Below are 21,959 nucleotides of genomic sequence, written 5' to 3' on the forward strand. Positions count from 1 at the left end.
CTTCAGCACTCTAAGGGATATGTTATTATTCAAGTATAGCTATTGCAAACACATCATCGGTTTATCTGACTTTATCCAACTTCCTCATTATGATTCTCCTCAAACTGTTTTCCCACCATGACAGTAGTTGACCCAACAGAGAAGAAAGACATTTTGTGTCAAAACCTGCTATATATGTGGCGAATTGTATTCTGACACATTTTGGAATGTCCTTATCCAGCTAGAAGCATTTGTATGTTTCAGATTTCATGAATTGCTAGATCAAGATGTCAGGAATTAAGATTTGCGTTTCGCAATTGAAATAGCAGTGTTTGCATTTCAACATTAGTGTTGAATTTCGAGGTTTTAGGTACAGTAACATGGCAATGGGAAAGCAAGCAGTTGTTGAGTTGTCCTGGGTCATTCTAATCTCTCGGCTTCCACAAGGACGATGGGTAATCCGATCATATGACATCATTGTGATGTAGTTACCGCCCAGGTAACGAAACACTGATAAACTAACAATGACTATGTTTATATGCACCCTCATAATGCAATAATTAGGTAATATTGCAATTAAAGTTTAAACTCTACCTCATATACACTACTTTGATCAAATTGATGCAATTAAGCTCATAATTGTAGCAACCATAATTGTAGTAAAATTTGTGGCATATGCATATTTTTAAGCGCAATAAGGCAAGCAATCACTTTAATCGTGTCTATTTCACTCTGACCAAAGTGTGCATGTGCTTGTGACGTACACTGACATCCGAAATCACATTCTTCCCTACTATATAGTAGGCGATAAACAGTATGTGACAAAAGAAGAATGTCCAAATTCACAGTACTCATAAGAGTATACAGGCAAAATGTACCTGTTTTTGACCCGTGTGTGAGGAATTGTCACAATGACCAGCGCTAAATTCCAGCCCTAAAACTAAACCAAGCTAATCTCAAACCTGAGTGTTATTGGTTTAATGCAGGTGTCAGTGGGATCCTGGAGGTGTTTCTAAAAATGTGTGTGTGTGTGTGTGTGCCTGTTTGAGAAAGACAAAGACTGGAAGAAACTGGAGGGAAGAGCTTAAATGATCCGGTATCAAACAGTTTGATCAGACGCACACGGTTGTCATGGAAAACGGTGCCAGGCAGGTGGCATGAAGCGGACAAGGTCATTAAGTTTTTGATGTAACTTAGGACAACCGCAGGTGGGCACTCTCAGATCAGATAGCTAAATACACTCAAGGTTAACAGTGACACACACACACACACACACACACACACACACACACACACACACACACACGTTGTGTTTTCAGGTTTTATGGGGACTTAGACGTAATGGTTTTTATACTACATACTGTTTATTTTTTCACTTTACACTAACCCTAAATCATAAATCATACTAGCCCTAAGTGTTTTTTTTTTATGTAAAAATGCTGAAAGTTTTCTGTGATGGGTAATCACAGAAAACTTTCAGCATTTTTACATTTAAAAAACCCCACTTAGTATGATTTATAAGCTGCTTTCCTCATGAGGACCAAAAATGTCCCCACGAGGACAAGGATTTTGGATATTGCCATCTTTGTGTAAGGTTTCCCAGGCCACACACACTCACTCACACAACTGCCACATGGATCGGTGTATTTGAATGAAGTGTCTGTATGTGTAACTTTGAGCAAAATCTAACAGGCACCTGAAATATTCAGACTATCTAACCACTGTCTCCTGACAGTTTATGAAATGTGCGTTTATTTATGCAAAAATTCTGCAACTTCTGTAAATAGTTATAGTTTGCCATAACAGTATTGATACCATAATGGTTGTCAGCCGGTGAAGATTTTAATTTAGACATTGAAGTATGAAAGTACACGGTTTTGTATTGCTAACTAAAACTAAAACCATAAAAACTGCTTACATGAAATAAATAATAATAAAGTAAATTTTAAGTGAAATAAACTAAAATATTAAACAAATATTATATAAAAAAAATCTCATTTTAAATTTTACAACAATTAACAGAAAAATAATTCAAACTATTATTATAATAATATCTCAATAATTTGATTTATTATTTGTTGTTAATAGATGTTATTTTTGTATTGAAATGTAGATTAAAAAGATTAATATAAAAATGTTGGTAATTTTTTATATAATAATAGTTGGATGTAATGCAACATTTACTTTACCCACAGACCTCAACCAAGTTTGATTTTTGGCCCTCTGTGGTAAAACGTGTGGGCACATCTGATTTAAAATACTGCAATTTATTGGTTATCAGCCATGAAAATAATTAACGACTCATTTCGGACAGAATTTTAACATCATTGCAGCTAATTTTGGAAAAAATGAGGGAAAGCAGTTTTAATGTTCATTTTAGGGTAACAGAAACACATTGTAAAAATATTCATGATTCTGACTCAGCTGTCAATGTCGAAAACTTTTCACCTGCAGGGACATATGGATCAGCGTTTCTAAAAATCACTTCCTGCCTCCTCCACCACAGCCACAGGATGTGACATCATTGGTTGTGAGGATGAAAAAGAACTATCTATTAAAGGGAGCTAGAGATGACAGACAGGAAGATGATAGCAGAGGTATTGAGCTGTGTGTGTGTGTGTGTGTGTGTGTGTGTGTGTGTGTGTGTGTGTGTGTGTGTGTGTGCGTGCGTGTGCGTGCGTGCGTGCGTGTGTGTGTGTGTGTGTGTGTGTGTGTGTGTGTGTGTGTGTGTGTGTGTGTGTGTGTGTGTGTGTTCTCTGAAGGTGAAGGTTTTTGGGTCTTCAGGGAAGCAGCCGTGTGAAAAAGGTGGTATGAGGTCTTTCATGTCAAATGACCAATTAATGGAGCTGAAGTGGCCCTTAAGTGTGTCATGTTTGCACACACCCTCTCTCAAACCCACATACACACTCAAACATCCACACACTGGCTGAAAAGACCCATTTTACGGCTCTCTAACACATCAACCACTCACACACCTGTTCCCATGTACACTCGCTCACACAGACACACACTGCTGCTGGCACTACACCAGAAGCTCTCACGTTAATTGTGTCCTGACTTTCACTCCGGCTCTCTCAGGTGCAGTATTGAACCCTCACACACACACACACACACACACACACACACACACACACACACACACACACACACACACACACACACACACACACACACACACACACACAACACACACACACTTCTTTGAAGATCTGTGAAAAGAAAAATGATTTTTTTCCATGTTAATTTTGCACTTTCAAAAGGACCCAGCTGTGCTCTCCCGCTCTCCCCCTTTTCTCAATTTTCTTCCTTTCCTCACAAAAATCCATGTTTCCTGGGTTTAGATTTTAGTTTTGTACACGTTCTACATGTAATATTGCAAAACTGCATTTTGATTGAAAGTCTATAAGCATTTTTGGCGGGAATTTAGCGGTTCAAAACTTATTATTCTTATTATTTAAATCATATTTTATATTTACACTTCAGGAAAATTGTATATGATTTATACATTATTTTATCATATTTGGTTTCATTTTTGTTGTCTTGAATTTTTTTTTTTAAAGAGGAACCACAAAATAGTTGCAAATAGTTCAAATAAGATGCATGTTATCATTTTCTCTTTTTCCTCTTGTTCCTTTTTTCTTTTCTTTTCTTTCAAATATCATGTAAGGCAATGAGAAAGCAATTTTTATCATTTGTATTTATTTGTATTTATTTGTTATATATATATTTACATTTCAGGAAAATATATTATTTATATGTCATTTTATTATCATTTTAATATAGGTTTTTATTTTGTAATCTTATTATTTCATTGATTGATTGATTGATTGATTGATTGATTGATTGATTGATTGATTGATTGATTGATTGATTGATTGATTGATTGATTGATTGATTGATTGAAGGGGCACTGCATGAAATATATGAATTTAATTTTAGGAATATGATGAATGTTACCATTTGCTGTTTTCTTAGACAGTGAAAAGTATGTGGACAGTGAAGCCTACTTAAAAATTAAATCCCATGGATAAAATCAAATCAAGCACATTTTTTATTTAATTCTTTTCACACTTTTAAAGCATGATATTTTTGGCAAGGGCTTGTAACTAACTGGTCTCCATCTTATATGTCTAGCATCAGTTTTACATATTAGCATTTTATGTTGCTAGCATTATTTGTTTTATTTGTGTGCAAATATGGATTTATATTGTGTTATCTAATAACATTCAGACATTTTTAAGTTCAGTAGTATGTGTGTGTTAGACTAATAACTGAGAGAAACTAATATCTACAGGTTTAAATAATTTGTATTTATTCATTTGAAACAATACAGTTAAGCACACTCATAACAAATGTCATTAACACAAACATGTTACATGATAGAGAACTTGACCAATCAGACACTCCACTATACAAAAATGAGCCAATCAGAAACATGCTGAGATATCATAATCAGCTTGGCCTAAGCTTGAGAGGGGCGCAATATTGAGATGACTTTTCTTAACAGTCACACACAACCTCTCTTACACACTCACACATTGGAACACACACATCGAATAGTTATGCCGATTTATTCTCTCAGCTTCACAGGATCAACAGTGTTAGTGTTAAGGCAGAATTGCAAATCCTAATTTACCTCCCCGTTTCTCAGCATGTGCACACACACTTACACACACACACAGCTCATTTTAAACATACACACAATCTTCTGCTGTTAGTGTGTGGGTTTGAGCGTGCCATAGATAAGTACTTGTACAGGCATTTAGAGCTCTGTTCAGAAACTAGTGAGCTGCCTTGCTGTCTACTAATGCCAATAGGCAGCTGCCTTTTAAGGTAGTGTCCGAATTATGATTGCACCGCATAAGGGAATAACTTGGATTAATCTACATGGACAGCAATTCAACATGGCACAAAATATGGTAGATTTGACTCATAACAGAGTCTAGTGTTAGGGTGCTGAGACAATGACACTCAAATAGGCAAACTTACATATACACTTCCATTCAAAAGTGGGGGGTCAGAAAGATTATATATATTTGTTTAGAATAAGATGCCAAAAATACATTAAAACGGCAATATTGTGAAATATTATTACAACTTAAAATACCTGTTTACTATTTGAATATATTTTAAAATGTAATTTATTTCTGTGATCAAAACTGAATTTTCAGCATCATTACTCCAGTCTTCAGTGTCACATGATCCTTCAGAAATCATTCTAATATGATGATTTGCTGCTCAATAAATATTTCTTAATATTTTCAGCGTCAGTTGTTTTCCTCAAGATTATCGTGGAGCCCTTGATACATTTTCTTGATACATTTACACGTTCAAAATTATCTTTTTGCACATTATAAATGTCTTTACTGTCACTTTAGGATCAATTTAATGCAATCTTGTGAATAAATGTATTAAAAACAACTTACTGACCCCAAACTTTTGAGCTGTACAGTATATATATAATCTATTTGGTAAGAAGCGTGTATGATGCTGTCTTGGGTAGCTCACTAGTTTATAAGACTATTGTGGGTGTGCAGGAAATGCTTTGTTGAACGGCACCTTCCCTCGCTCTCTCTCTCTCTCTCTCTCTCTTGCTTTCAGTCTTAAAAAGGGAATGTTAATGAAGGTTATTTAGCTCATTTTCTGGCTCCTCTTGAGGAATTCATTAGATTTACCAGCTTTCTGTTTCATTAGTGCTTTACTTCATTTCGTATTTCTTGAAATATCTCAGTTGACATGACGGTCATGGCGTCTGGGCGGTTCTTGGCTGTGACTATGCCTCACTTTGTTTTTTTACGTACTGTTTTTTTAAAGAAGAAGTGCTTCTCGTTGTGTGAGTGTGTGTAATGAGAGGGAAGGCACAATCTTGTTGTTTTTTTAAATAGTGAGCTGCAAGAATGATGTCTTTTTTTAAGCCAAAACCTAGATTTGAGTTAGCATTTTAGCATCCGGTTCCATCGTCCTGATTTTTTGAATGGGTTTTTGGTTAAATGCCTGAAATAAGGTCTGTGGTGAACACAATCTCAAGATATTTTCACATTTTAATCTACGATATAAAAGACATCAATAATACCTCTTGAGATTTTGGTAACACAGTATTTTTAATGCCTTGCTTTCCACCTTATAATGCATTGTATGGTTTCAAGAACAAGTGTAACCAAGTTATAATATATGATAATACTAATGTTATGCCTTTAGAAAATATAGTGCAATATAATGCATGACAAACAACCAATTTCAGATGTAACAATGAATCTGCAAATATTATGATGCATTTTAACTGGTCACAATTATTTATGAAAATACACTCTAAAAAATGCTGGGTTGTTTCAACCCAATTTTGGGTAAAATATGGACAAACCCAGCCTTTGGGTTACATTTTTTAATTACATTTGTAACCCAACATTTGGGTTTGTCCATATTTTACCCAGCATTTTTTAGAGTGTATATAATGCATTATTATAACGTATATTATGAATAGCTTATTTATAATGCATTATACATAAAGGCTTTAAGCAAAGTGTTACCGAGATTTGTCTTGAAAAAGGTGGTTGCTAACAAGTGGCTAGCTCTAAAAAAAGCTGGGTTGTTTTAACCCAATTTGGGTCAAATATGGACAAACTCAAACGTTGGGTTCAAAATTTAATTTAAAAACGTAACCCAACAGCTAGGTTTGTCCATATTTGACCCAAAGTTGGGTTGAAACAACCCAGCAGTTTTTAGAGTGTGTGTGTATATATATATATATATATATATATATATATATATATATATATGTTTTAGTTTGTTTTAGTTGGATGTTTGTCCAACATTTTTTAAATGTTACTTGTTTCAGATTGTTTAAAGAACATTTAAAAGTAAAGTTCCCATAATGTTTCCAAGATTACAAGACGTAACGTTCCCTTAATGTTTGCATAACCAAGATAGTTCTGAGCATTCAGGGAACTTTCAGAAATGATGTTTTTGTAACTTAATGGGATTGTTAGCAAAACATTTAAATCGATGTTAATGTCATGCGACCTTGGCGTAGCCCACGTTTAGCTTTTTTTACTTCTGGCAATTGTATTTAGGCTTTTTCATTTTCTGAAGATTATCTTGATGAGCAAAGCCTGTAAGAATCATAACTTTTGTTAGTCACAGAGCTTATTTTGTGCAATAATCCAAATCCAAATGTGTTTTTGTCGAGGGAACCTGGGTGATGCGAACCTCAGGGCTGACCTTAAAAAACATGTCATCCCTGCAGCACCCTATACACACATTAAAAATAGAGGTTCCCAAAGGTGTTTTTTTTTTTTTTTTGCATGGATGCCACAGAAAAACCATTTTTGTGAACAGTTCTTAAAATAAAAAATTTTCCCACTATAAAGAAAAGTAAAAAAAACAAAAAACGTTTGTGTGATGGAAAGTTTCCATGGACGTTACCATCGATGCCAATAAAGAACCTTTATTTTTTAGAGTGTATTATAAACACAGTCAGTAACACTGACATCTCCCCTCTTCCTCTTTCAGAAACACAGTGGCATGGTTGATGAGGTTTTCTGTGTGAGAAAGATGACAGCTGCAAAACGTGACGACAGCGTCATCTGCGAAGGAATCAGGCTGTTGTGTGTGTGAATGTGCGCTTGTGTCAGATGCAGGTTCTCTTGGCATGCAGCATTTCTATGAGGAGGTTGTTGCAGGGCACCTCTCCGCTCAGGTGTTTGTAGCACAGGTAGTCTTCGGCTTGCGCGCTCAACGCTCTGAGCTCGGGAAGGCGTAGCAGGATCTGGCTAAACCTGTCCGGGAATTGCGGATACGCGTACAGTGTGTACTCCAACAGCGCGGCGTTCACCTGCTCGTACACGCTCTCGACGTAAGGCTGGTTTTCCAACAGTTTCACATCTGCAGAGTGAGAGAGTCTCATTAAAGACGGCATGAGTGGAAAATGGGTTTTCAAGCATTTCCTGAACACACACTGGAAGAAACTGGAAGAACTGGAAGAGAGGGCTACTCTCTGAGAAAACAAAGGAAATTAACATTTGAATTCTCTATCACCATCCCCATTCAGGACACGATCACACTTGAGTTGATCACCTCCCAATTTACACATCATTCCCTTTACCCATCCATAACTGAATTCACCCAAAAATCTACATGGTTTATATGAACAATTATCATGTATACAGTATTATACATGTTTGGTATCATTTGAAACGTCTCAGTGCGACTGGTACAAAGGTCTCATTCCCACACAAGTAAACCGAAAAGGTACTACGGTGTGAAGAGTTTAGAGATATCTTGTTAACTGCCCCATGTAAATCAACTTCTGTCCCCAGTAAGTCTGGGACGGTGATTTATGCAAATTCCCAAAGTGAACTCATGTTTACATTTGAAAAGCGGTTTCTGCCTTGGTCTGAGTATTTAGGGAGATGCTGAAGAAGGCTCGTGGCGATTTGTAACTCAAATTAGCCTGTGATGCTGAGAGTGGCCAAAACTCCCAGCATCATGTATTTTCTAATGTCAGGTTTCAGCGAAAAGAGGAGGCGTGTTCCCTGGTTCCCTGGTGCTATTTTGCAGTTTGAGAAAATAATTCCGCCACAGACCAGGAAAAATCTAGTCTAAAGTCAGTGGCGCGTTATTCAGATGCTATTTTAAGGGCGCATACTTGGTGTAGTGTGTGCACAATGCGCATACAGACAGTACACTTTGCTTCTCTCATCTACACAGACGCAGCAGTTCATATTTTTGCAAACCGTAATTACAAGGAAAAATATTACCACATGAGGGAAATCATTGTGGTGTCCATGAAGATGTGAAAAAATAGGCATAAATCTACCTTACACATTTACCCACATTATTCAGGCTAATTGTAGTAATGACGGATCAAACCTGTTTGATCAATAGTTGGCAAGACACAGGTATATAAGGACATCTGACAAAGTTGTCCGTCAAGAACCAGGAAACAAAATTCTGAAGACTGTGAAATCACCGTTACTATGTAAGTTGCGTACGCCTGGCAAATACGCCGCTATAATAGCAATCCGCCATGGAACAAGCGCGTCCACTCTTAAAGGGAATGTGAGATGACGCTCTGATTGGTTTATTACACGTTACGCCCAAACCACACGTATGAGTAATGAAGCTACTTCAGACCAACCCCTTTTAGATTTGCGTCGGGTGCAAGAATAAGTTATCCCGCCGGTATACTAGCAACAGCGCCCGGGATCCGCACACAAAGTTACTTGCGTTTCGCGTTTGATACTTGCGTTTCAGATTGTTAAAATAGGGCCCTTAAAGTTGGTTGACTTATATCTGTAGTAGTGGCCATACCTCTACTGAAGTAAACGTTACTTTAATTTCAAGTGTATGCAGTCACGGGGGCTATACCAACATATATTTGACTGTGTAAGCGTGAATGCGACCGATCTCAGGTATATAGCAATCACCTCTGTTTGGTGATCGAAGCTGGCGAGCTTGTGATCGTGAGACCCGAGTTAAACAAGGCATGAGGACCTCTGAGCGACATAGCTTCCTAATATGAACGGGTAAAATATAAGTAAAGAGATAAATAGAACAATCAAATGTATTGCAAAACTATTATATAATTGACCAATAACCAATTGGCAATCTAACCTAAATTCGAGGTTGTGATAAAATGGAGTCAGGTAAAAGCTTAAATGGAATTAAATTACTTTGCCACGCGGAAAGACAGTAACACGCAGAGACCTTCACCCGTTCTATCGGATGCCGCCTTTGGACCGATCTAGACGGGCTTACAACACAAACACACACACACACACACAAACACACACGCACACAGCTCTCAGGCACTCTTATTATGAAAAGCAGCTTTTGTTGGAGCTAAATTGCTCTCACTTAAGGGAACGTGAACAATAAAGGAGCATTTTCTCCTGAAGCGGAGAAAGAGAGGGGCACGGCAGCACGGACCAATATGGGGTCAATCCATTAAACTTCTTTTGAGCCGGAGTCTCGCTATAGACGGTGTGTGTGCGTCTGCGAGTGGATACGTGGTCCGGCTCCCTGCCTTTGTAAACAGGAGCGATTCAGAAGGCTTTCATTTTAATTAAGCCCATTACCCAGTTAGCGCACGGCCCGCGCCACACAAAACACGCTGCCACTCACGACAAATAGCCTGATACACACGCGTCCTCGTTAGCGTGGATCAAAATCAATGCAATATTTGTCTTTTGAGAAGTTAATTAGCCTCGGTCAAACCCCAGCCGGGGAAACATAGATACGCTCAATAAGACACGGAGGACGGGGTGACGGTGCCACAGCGGTGGCTATAAAAATCTATTTTATATTAAACTATTAAAACGTTACACGCCGTTGAAGGGAGGGAGAGAGACAGAGAAAGAGAGGAAATTTCCCACCTCTTCCACAATGAGACGAAGGCGATTTGGTGTCTGGGGTTAGTTAAGAAGTAAAACTAATTCAAACACTTGAGCGGAACTTATTAAGGGAAACATTATTAAAATTAAAAGACCAAAAGACGTGCATAACTGGATATTTATCGTTCCGTCGGCCAATCACGTTAGTGGAATTTATACGTTTAAACCGTCTTTTAGGACTCAGTCAAGGTTAATAAAAAAGTCTTGAATTAAGAGTCATATCATGGGAAACAGGTTTTTGGTCAATAGACGTACTCTTTATTTACAATGCAAATCTTAATGATTTATGGAAAATAAGCAGCAAAAATCATCTTGGTTCTGATGTCACAACATTAATACTGTTCAAAAGTTTGTTCGTTTTTAAAGACATTGATACATTTATTCAGCAAGGACACGTTAAATTGATCAAAAGTGACAGTAAAGACATTTAATGTTACATAAGATTTCTGTTATTTTAAACTTTCTATTTATTTATCAAAGAATCCTGTTGTCAAAAAAAGGTGTCACGGTTTCCACAAAAATATGAAGCAGCACAACTGTTGTCAACATTGATAATAATTGGAAATGTTTGTTGAGCAGCAAATCAGCATATTAGAATGATTTCTGAAGGATCATGTGACTCTGAAGACTGGAGTAATGATGCTGAAAATTCAGCTTTGATCACAGGAATAATTTACATTTTAAAATATTAAAATAGAAAACAAAACTTAACAGTAAAAAATATTTTACAATATTACTGTTCTTACTGTATTTTTGATCAAATAAATGCAGCCTTGGGTGAGCATAAATGACTACTTTCAAAAATATTTGTAAAAAATCCCCAAACTTTTGAACAGTGTCCACACACACATAGCAGTTCAGCAGTTTACAGCAGTTTCAGCAGTTTTAGACGTCAGCCAATCACATTAAAGCTACAGTAATAGCCTGTGCTGTCTCACCTGGGTTAAAGAGGATGAGGTATTTGAGACAGGCGGTTTCTCTGCGGTCCAGCTGAAGCTCTTGTAGACGATGCACCAGCTCCTGACCTCTCTGTATCATCCCGCTCAGAGTGACCCCTGCCTGGGCCAGCAAAGACGCCAGCTCAACCTGACCCACACACACAGGCTAAACATCAATTGAGTGGATCTAATGTGTGTGTGTGTGTGTGTGTGTTCTTGTTTATGTGCTTTATGAGGACACAAATCTGTATAATGACATGTGTATTACACTGGTATTACAACTTAAACATGGTTTATGAGCACATTTCATGAGTCCTCATAATTCAAATAGCTTAAAAAACATAAAAAACAATGTTTTATAAAAAATAAAAAAGCAAAATGTTTCCTGTGATGGGTAGGTTTAGGGATAGGGGCAGTGTGTGTGTATGTGTGTGTGTGTGTGTGTTACCTCCTGTCCAGTGATGAGAAGCACACTGTCCTCTTTCCCATGATGCAACTGTCTGGCGATGTAGTCCAGCACAAGAAGCTCACTCCAGCAGTTATGCAGCAACTTCATCTGATCTCCCACCTGTGGAGCAGAGAGATAGTGAATAAATGAAAATGGACATGAAATGTACAGATATTTGTGTAAATATAGATTTTTGTTTATTTAAAAAAATTAATTTATGGAAATATAATTGCTCAGAAGCTTTGTAGATTCTATAATTGCTTCAAATCGCTGAAAAAGTAGTTATATTTATTGATATGTAGCCTATTATTATTATTATTTCATTGTATTTAATCGCTGTAAAAAATATATCGTTGGTTTCAAGTTACCATGGTTGCCTTAAAATGTTGAGTTTATTGAAATAAAAAATTTGAGTAAATACAATGAAGGAGATTGGTTTAATGAACAAAAACTCAAAATAGTCTGTTGTCTGAACCACATTAATTATTTGTTTATTTGACAAAAGATAAAAAGTTGTGATAACAAATGATGAAAATATTTTTTACAGTGAATGTACAAAAATATTTACATTTATTTATATTTACATATCACTTACAATTCATTTAATAAGAACATTGTTTCATTTGTTTATCTCATCTATATCTAAGATACAAAAAAAATGGAAACAAATGAGACAAAGATATAATAAAAAAGGATAAAGATGTATTAATATGAAATGAATATTTGTTGAGAAATAATGTTTTGCCAATTATGGCAAATTTAAGCAAAAAGTGAGAAATTATTGAAATCTCTTCTGAAACTCTAAAGGAGACACAAACTGAAAAAGCAGAAGACTTTATAAGACTATTTGAGGAGAAACAGTTGAGATATTATGAAATTTGATATTTCCTTTTGAAAGTTAAAATGCATATTTAATACACACACACATAGCATCACCCACACACATTTCTCAGAGAGCTGCCAGTTTTCCACCGCCTAACGTAGAATTGAGTTACTGTATAAAAATGGAACAGAATGGACTGAAGCATCATTCAGGTCCGCAGAGCCGAGGATGTGATTCAGTGTTCATTCAAAGATCCGCCGTAGCTTTACCGCTATTGTGCTTCACAGTCCACAGTCCTGTCCAGTACAGGTTTAATTGAATTTGAAAATATCCAGTTATGTGGATGATATAATTCTACAGAGACAACTTTCAGCTCACTGTTGCGTACGAGATTGGTGACCCCACAGAAGCCTGCCGGGGCGGCACAGTTAATTGCAGCAGAAACGCACTCGCTATTTTTTTTTTTAAAGCGCTTGGACGCTAGATCCATCACTCCCTTTATGCCACACTCCTGTTGCCATGACGAGAGATTGTACGGCACATTCTGCACACAGTGAAGGAACCTGGAGTCTTGCATGTGCGCATCTGTTGAACACTGTGTACCTGTGTGACTACAGCAACAGACAGACAAGAGCTTTCTATGCAAATGGAGGAAAGCAATGAATGCTGAGGGGAATGTCATTAAACACTATTGAGCTATACTGTAAAGAAATCTTTCAAATATAAGGAATTGCACAATTTCTGTACCCCTGCAATCAGCCGGTTACTAGTCACAAGCTAGTGTTCTCAACTATGAAATCAAGCTATCCTTTTAACATCTTGTCATTTGCATACAAACAAATGGAGAAAAGGCAAGTATGCTAGCTTATAGGCTAACAGTGAATGTTCTGACTGTAGTTAGAATACAGCGACTGAAGCGCTTTTGAAGCGATTCATATACTTGAAAAGAGAAAGCTTTCTGCATTTCCAGCCGCCTTCACGAATAAACATAAAAACACACTTATATTTCACTTGAAGTGAACCTGCTAGTGTTTAGCATTAGCAATGCTAATCAAGCTAGCAAATGATGATCAAACAACATAGGCCTGTGATTTAAAGCAGTGCCCGTGATTTAAGAAGAAATAACGTTCAGAAATAACGTCCAGTCACATAACAGCAAAACTGGACAACCAGAATCTCAAAACAAAGCAGTGAGTCACATCAAAATGGCCATATGTCATTCTCATTAAAGCTATGCATTTTGAATGCAAATACATTAATTAATAAATAAATCAGATTGTTATAAAGTTACATGGACGGATAGATAGATAGATAGATAGATAGATAGATAGATAGATAGATAGATAGATAGATAGATAGATAGATAGATAGATAGATAGATAGATAGATAGATAGATAGATAGATAGATAGATAGATAGATAGATGGATAGATCCATTTTGAAAGCAAATAAATGATTCTCTCAAGTTACTTGTTTCATTTGACTTTAAAAGTAGTATGAAACATAATGCATTGCAACAATAAGGAATATGCGAGCGTTAATAGCCACATTCACAATTAAAAATCACAAAAATCACGTTTGATTCATTGAGCGGCATCCATGCTTTGGATTTTTTTGCTTTCTAATTGCATTTTGTGTGAAAATGTGGTCTTTTCTCATCTAAGGCACCAAGTAATGCTAAAGAAAAATAGGCTTATTGATTTATCAAAGTGACAAAAAGCCCACAGAAAATAAACAAAATAAATAAATGATGCTAAGGACTTACATAAAAACAGACTTCCCTTTTGAATACTGGACTTGCACTACCATTAGTGTACTAGTATTTTTCAGCTTGTCCTCCGCGGCATCACTATAAGTGCTGTGTGAAGCCGCTTTTGGAGAGTGTCAAATGCCCTTGGCACCCCGGTGTGGGCTTTTATATGGGACAGAGAAAAAGCTTTACTCTGAAAAGATTATGAGTAAAACAAGACCCTTGTCCATTTCTCAGCAGTAGCTGTTGACTCTGAAATCGCACACACACGCATCCACATTCACGTCCACACTTGAACACCGCAACACTTCCCTGTCAGCGCTTTATATATTTTGTAACCCTCATTTATCTGCGATAACACCTGCCCGCTGCCCCAGACTTCCACAAACACAGGCTTTATTCGTGTAGCTTTCTCTCTCCGTTGTATCTTTGTGGAATAAACCCGCCTCTTTTTTTGTGTTGCAGGAATTTGGGATTTTGACCCAGAAGGACACACATATCCAGCTGTGTGAATGAGGAAGAAAAAAAATAACAAACAGACAAAAGAGGACAAAAGCTACATTGAGAATGCAGTTTACTGTAAAAAGTGATCAGTTGACTTCACTTACAAAAAAGTGAGGAAACCCGTTGCCTTAAAATTATTAAGTAAACAACCTAATGCGTAATTGAAAACAATAAGTTATGTGAAATTATCAAATAGAGAACAGTAATTTTTTTAATTATGTAATAATATTTCACAGTTTTTAACTGTTTTACTATATTTTTGATTAAATAAATGCAGCCTCGGTGAGAATCTTGTTCTTTCAAAAACATTATTCAAAGAAAATATTATACTGCAAACTTTTCGCAAGTAGTGTATGCTATTCTGAACACAGAGTGCTTGTCTGTAGATGAGAGATGCACACAAACCATCCAAAACATTTTTCAAACTGTCACACACACACACACACACACACACGCACACACTGAATGAGGTCTGCATATATTAGTCTTCAGACGGTAAATAAACTAACAGTTCACATCCGGCGTGTGTGGGTGTGATATGTGTGTATGAACACACCTGTTCAGGTAACAGTGTGAGGTGGAAACAGTCCATCAGCACAGACAGAGGAAGTGATGATGGTCTTAGTACTGTAGTGTCCTGTCTCAGTCAGTATAGTGGTATATCACTTACAGAAACTACCATGCTATTATTATATAGCTTACAGAATGATTGTACTTTAGGCCAATGGAAACGGTGTATTTTGACAAGAACACTAACAAGTAAATACTAAAAGACAATAATTATGGGCAATCCTGTTATTTATACGGTGAGCCAGAAACATCATCTCCTGACCTGTAGTTAGCCGACTAAATCAAACAGATGGACGCCGGACGACTAATTCACCACTGGTTCCCTCGGGATTTTCATTGTCCGTGTGTGTGGAAGAAGAACGGCAAGTGTTACTATGTACTGTATATTGAGTGTGTGTGGTTGAAATGCTGTAATGTATCATTGTGTGCATGCTGAGTAAAATAAGGTCTGCGGTAAACACAACTTGAAACTTGAATTTTGTTCCACAGTGTAAACTGCACACACTCTTAAAACGAAAGATTCTTCAAAAGTTCTTAGGTTTAGTCTTTTCATTCGAGATTATGACATCAGAATGTAAACATTTCTAATAGAAATCTTAATTTTTAGGAGTGAATAATTTTCAAATGAGTAAAACAACTATATTTTCTGGAGGAATCTGATTAATTAAAATGAGAGAGACTTGTTGAATTATAAAAACCTTCACATGCTGGCCAGACTGAACACACGGACCCCGCAGCATTCACATTCTCCCCTTATCTGGAGAGGAATGCTGTTGCAACCCCCCCCACATGCGCACACACACACACACACACTGCCGAAGTAAAGTCTGAAATAATTACTAGAATATATATATACCGGTATATATAAAAAAGTAAAACCGGTGTGATTTCCAATCCCTGTGTGTGTGTGTGTGTGTGGTACGTTATGGGGACCAAATGTTCTCACTAAGATAGTTATAGCAGTAATTTTTAAACCTAATGGTGACGTTTTTTGGCTACCATGGAAAACAGCTTATAAATCATACTAAGTGATGTTTTTTTATATATATATATACAAAAATGCAGAAAAAAAGTTTTCTGTGAAGTGTTTAAGGGTTAGTGTTAGTGTAAGGGGAACGAATATACAGTTTGTACAGTATAAAAATCATTATGTCAATGGGATGTCCTCATAAAACATGGAAACCCGTGCGTGCGTGCGTGCGTGCGTGCGTGCGTGCGTGCGTGTGTGTGTGTGTGTGTGTGTGTGTGTGTGTGTGTGTGTGTGTTTCAAATAATGTATCATTGTGTGCATGCTGCATTGTCAGCAAAGTTTGGAAACACTACAGAGAGAGACAGGAGCTCAGAATGGACAAAAGAAAGGAGTGTATCCTCTATTTCCTCTAAGACAACAAACACACTAGAGTTTATTTAAAGAGCTCTCCAGGACTATACCAAAACTCAAGTGTTTTATTTAAAGACCCCTCAATGCCATGGGTTATAATGGTCATTATATAGCTCTCAATTTTACGACGCTATTATTCTCCAGAAAAAAAAGTTAACGAACCTTCTGAAACGAACCCGAAATATACCGCAGCATTTCGGATTATCAATAAATCCAAACTTCTACAATCAATACAAATTAAATATGAAAGAAATGATCCCTCTTACAGTCAGATTATGTTAACACAGGATTTGTGAAGATACCACTAAACCGCCAAGCGAGTCAGTCATGGTTTAATAATCGTGTGATGTCAAGTAACTGCTACTAAATTAATTCAGTTCAGTATCCAGTATCCAGTATGAATTCCCAAAAATAGATATTTTTAGTTCTGTGATACCCTAATATTTTAATTTGGTATTTGCAACTTCACATAACTACACAATTGTTCAAAGGTTTGGGGTCAGATTCTTTTTTTTTTAAAGAAATTAATACTTTTATTCAGGATGCATTAAGTTATACACATTTTATACAAATTATTTATATTTCAAGTTAACGCTGTTCTTTCTATGCATCAAAGAATCCAGCAAAAAAATACAAATGTATCATGGTTTCCACAACAATATGAAGCAGAACAATTGTTTTCAACATTGATAATAACAAGAATGCGGTTTTACTGTATTTTTGAACAAATAAATCCAGCCTTGGAAAAAATCTTACCAACACCAATCATTTGAACGTTAGCGTATATAAATGTGCACGCAACATGCACAATAGTGATTGTTATCTTAATTCAGTCTAATACACACAGTCTTTGCCATCAAAACCAGTTTAAACCCTCCTTACAACCCAATGCTTCAAGTTAATACGTCATTTATAGCAGAAAACCACACTTTCACAACCAGAACACTTTCCTCGAACACTTTCCTGTTGATTGAATCACATCAGACATCACTATCATTATAAATGTGACAGAGCAAACACAGCAGGCCTGACTGTTTATCTGGACACACACACACACACACACACACACACACACTGTTCATCCATGTCAGCATCATCTCATCACGCTGACTGCATCCGCTCCGTTCATGCAAACATTATTGTGTGTGTGTGCTGATGAGGTGTGCATTACTTTCACTCCTCTTATAATTGGGATTGTAATAGGATTTCGGCCGTGTTCACACTCACCTTGAGCTCCTTAAAGAAGATGCAGCTGCGTGCCCATTCCACGATGGAGAAGAGCGTCTGGTCGGCCATGTGGCACATCAGGCCGAAGGTGCTGAGCCGTTCCTGCTTGGCTGCGAGACTCCGAGAGTTCTGTTCCTGCTGCAGGTGGGCCAGGTGAGCGCTTATCTTGCTCTGCACCTGCAGCTCATCTTGCTCACAGCGAACAAACTCCAGAACCAGCGGCGGGACGGTGGAGCCCGGCGGGGCCAGCGGCGGGCTGCTCGACACCCGCGTCTGATCCATGTACGTGTAGCCTGGGACCGATTCGGGGGAGCTGGCGCTGGTGTAGTGCTCTGAGCTCGTGTAGTGGTCGGGATACTCGGACTTGATGGCGCGGCCGGGTAGGTTTGGATACGGGTACTGTGCTGGAAGAGGGGTGTGGGCCGGGATCGGGCCGGATAAGCTCAGGGAACCGGATGCGTACAGGCTGCGTTCGTAATCGGTGGGGGCCAGCGAGGTGCCGATGTTCAGGTGTGTGTTTTTTTGAGCTGGGATGGAGAGAGCAGTGCTGAAGCCGTAGTCAGACTGTGGTGATGACAGCAAAGGGGGCGTGGCTTCCATCTTTAGGCCACTCGCCCGGATGAGAGCTTTCTTCTGCTGCTTTAACGCCCGGTCTCGTTTGTACATGGGCCCGAATTTATTTCGCCCTCCTCGCATCCTGTCGGCACGGACAGCTGTGAGCACAGACAATACCATGTTACACTGCGCTTTATAATTAATGTTCAATTGTATTATAATGTTCATTGTTAATAGTATAATAAAAGTATTGGTGTTATAATGCATCCAAGTAAAAGTTCTATACATCAATAATATCAAATAAAAAAAGTATTTCTGTATTAAGTTCTGTATTAAATGTGTGTGTGTGTGTGTGTGTGTGTGTGTGTGTGTGTGTGTGTGTGTGTGTGTGTGTGTGTGTGTGTGTGTGTGTGTGTGTGTGTGTGTGTGTGTGTGTGTGTGTGTGTGTGTGTGTGTGTGTGTGTGTGTGTGTGTGTGTGTGTGCAAAAGTTTTTCAGTAGTTCATAGGAATACCTGGCATCAAATTAAATTTCGTTTCTTGCTTTGTTTCTCGCTTTCAAGTATATAAATAAATAAATAATAATAATGTAGCCTATTTGTTGAACTGGAAATGTTCTTGACATAAAACTGTTAAACCGTTTTTGGTTCTAATTGGAATTTTTTTTTTTTTTTTTCTGAAGTGAAGGATTGGGTTCTATAAGTTCTACAAGTTCACTAAAATTTGTCCTTCTATTAACTCACGAACTAGTTAAAAATACCTCTATAGCCTGACTGATTAAAATAGAGCCGTGCTTAAATGAATACTTAACCTTGATCCAGAAGCAGCGCGCGCGGCCGGGAACGCAAAGGTGCCTGTAGATAATAGCGACCTTGCAAGAAGCACTACGATTTCTTTCTCTTTTTTTTCACTGTTGATTTTTCCCCCATGGTCTTTTCTCTTTTTCTAAATCTGAAACTAATCAACCGGCTGCAATGCAATTTAAATTCTGATTCGTTTTTTTTTTTAAACAGACCAACATGCCCTTACAAAATAGGCTACAATATTTGTTCAGGCATAAAGATTGTCTTTATCATGGGTAGGCTACACATGTATATTTTAATAATAAATAAGATAGTAAAATAATAAGAAGATAAGCAATAGCCTATAATAAAAACTAAAAAATCTAAGAATGAAAAAAAATTATGAACAATAGCCCATTTTATAATACGAAATTATTTACAAATGTAATCCATCAAATAATTGATTATTATTTGACCTCCAAATATGCTGTATAAATTTGAGATGCAGTTATAGTGAACTGAATTTGAGATTGATCCGCTCACCCTCCAGCCGCATCCCGACGTTGAGACATTTCTGGAAGCGGCAGAATGGACACCGTTTCCTCTGGGTTTTATCAATCTTACAGTCTTGACTCTCTGCACATGTGTACCGTTTGTTATTCTGTACGGTCCTCTTAAAGAAACCCTTTATAATGAAAAAAAAAAATACTATTAGGCTACGATTCGTCAAAGGTAAAGAATCAAAACACTAAATAGCCAAAATAATATCTTTAAAAATGCAATTCTAGAAAAAAAAAATGAATTACCATGGCAGCTTTAAAATGAACATACATTATAAATTTGTCCGCAGAGACGGAAACAATCTAAATAGCCTAATATAAAAACAAATCATCATAAAAAAATCTAACATTTGATACAATGTAAAAAATGAAAGTGCATTTGTCAGTTTACAGAGCTGTATCTTCACCTGACCCTTACAAATATAATTATATTCAAATTAATATGTAAACTAAACTAATGATTATTAATTGAACAAAACAAGCCAATCTAATTACATCAATTACATTTTCGGTCACCTAAAACAGATTGAAACGGTCTTATTTAGGCCGATGTATTACCTTGCAGCTCTCGCAGGTTAATAACCCATAATGATAGCCAGAAACTTTATCCCCACACACCGGACACAACTCTTCCAGGTCCGTATCATAACTGTAGTCCATCCCGCCCCGCCGAGCGCCTGCGCACACACACACATAAACACACACTGCTCAAATAAAGCTTCTTCCGCGGTTCTGCAAAGAACCTTCTTCTTATCAAAAACCGTTATGGTTCTTTGGAAATTAAAAATATGATTGTATAATGTATTGCATTATAATGCATTGCAGTTACATTATTCATTTCTGGACCAGGTCATCGATGGATTTCCATGACACTCTGGATGGAACTAGATAATTAAAAAATATATATTGATGCACCAGATTGTAAAATTGGAAACTTTATTTTAAATGTGATCTGATATAAAATAAAATTGAACAATACGGCATTGAAATGATCGCATTCAATAGGCCTACATCTAATAAAGCATTATTAATTCTAAGTGCATTTAAAGATTTCATTAGTTGACATTTTAGCATGATAGCATTGTAATTTCTGTATACGCTTAAACTGATGTTTAGCTGTAAATGTTTATAAAATCACATCACATTAAATTAACAAGAAAATATTACATCGGCATCATTTAGTGCATTTAATTGCGCAATAATAATAATGCTGCCTATTTGTATTATTTTGTTAAATATCAATATTACAGATGCTGTCATAAACATAGGCTAGTTTCTAAAGTAAAAATATTACTTTAGGACTACTAATAGAATCATCGCTCTTTCACGCTGTTTGGTTGGAATGCAAATGGGTCCAAATGTACTGACGAAAGCATGAGATGTTGAAGTGAAAGAACTGTTACCTGTCAGTGACTCCTGCTCCTCTGCGGTGCTTCAGTGCTGCTGATCTCTGCGCGAGGAATTTAATCACTAGAGCCGCGACACCCGCGCGAGCCTGCCGGTTCACTTTGTGCGTGTTTCCCCGGTAAAAACCTGCGTGATGTCTGCGAGGACAGCGCGAGGGCAGCAGCTCTTTATTAGTGTTTGGCCTCGTGCGTTCACACAGTAGACATGCCCTCATATTCGCGCACACGCGCGCGCACGCACACACATATGAAAAAGGAGTGAATGAGCGACAGGAAGAAGCGCCTATCTGCAACAGGTACCGAGGATGGGGAGGAGACATGAAAACGTTTTAGTTCAAATTAACGCTGAATAATTTCTGATTAAAATGAACTCTTATATGAAGACACCTCCCTGAGCAAACATATAGGCTATACTTAAATCAACACTGTAAAAAAGTTGTTTCATTAAGTAGGCTACAACCAACTTGGATGATTAAGTCATCTCTTAATTTACACGAAACTGACTTAAAGATTAGTTGAACTTATAAAAAAAGTTGAAAATTGCTTAACTTATTTTGATGAGTTAAAACAATGTAAAAACATATGTTGTCATAATTGATAATAAAATGTTTTAGTGAACGTGTTAACATTATTTTTGTTGTGTTAAA

The 21,959-nt window shown here is 37.2% G+C and overlaps 1 protein-coding gene across 1 annotated transcript; it reads right to left on the minus strand.

Annotated features, from left to right (window-relative positions):
• Positions 1 to 7,278: 7,278 nt before the first annotated feature.
• On the minus strand, positions 7,279 to 21,500 carry nr5a1b (nuclear receptor subfamily 5, group A, member 1b). Its single transcript, XM_079585950.1, has 7 exons — positions 21,310 to 21,500; positions 20,465 to 20,583; positions 19,890 to 20,031; positions 18,012 to 18,724; positions 11,757 to 11,876; positions 11,309 to 11,456; positions 7,279 to 7,860 (listed from the first exon to the last, which is right to left on the minus strand). Exons 2-7 carry the CDS (start codon positions 20,564 to 20,566, stop codon positions 7,607 to 7,609), a joined length of 1,479 nt encoding a protein of 492 aa, XP_079442076.1. The 5' UTR covers positions 20,567 to 20,583; positions 21,310 to 21,500; the 3' UTR covers positions 7,279 to 7,606.
• Positions 21,501 to 21,959: the final 459 nt, after the last annotated feature.

The sequence above is a fragment of the Phoxinus phoxinus genome (genome assembly GCF_949152265.1).
Source record: "Phoxinus phoxinus genome assembly, chromosome: 17".
Classification (NCBI taxonomy): Eukaryota; Metazoa; Chordata; class Actinopteri; order Cypriniformes; family Leuciscidae; genus Phoxinus; species Phoxinus phoxinus.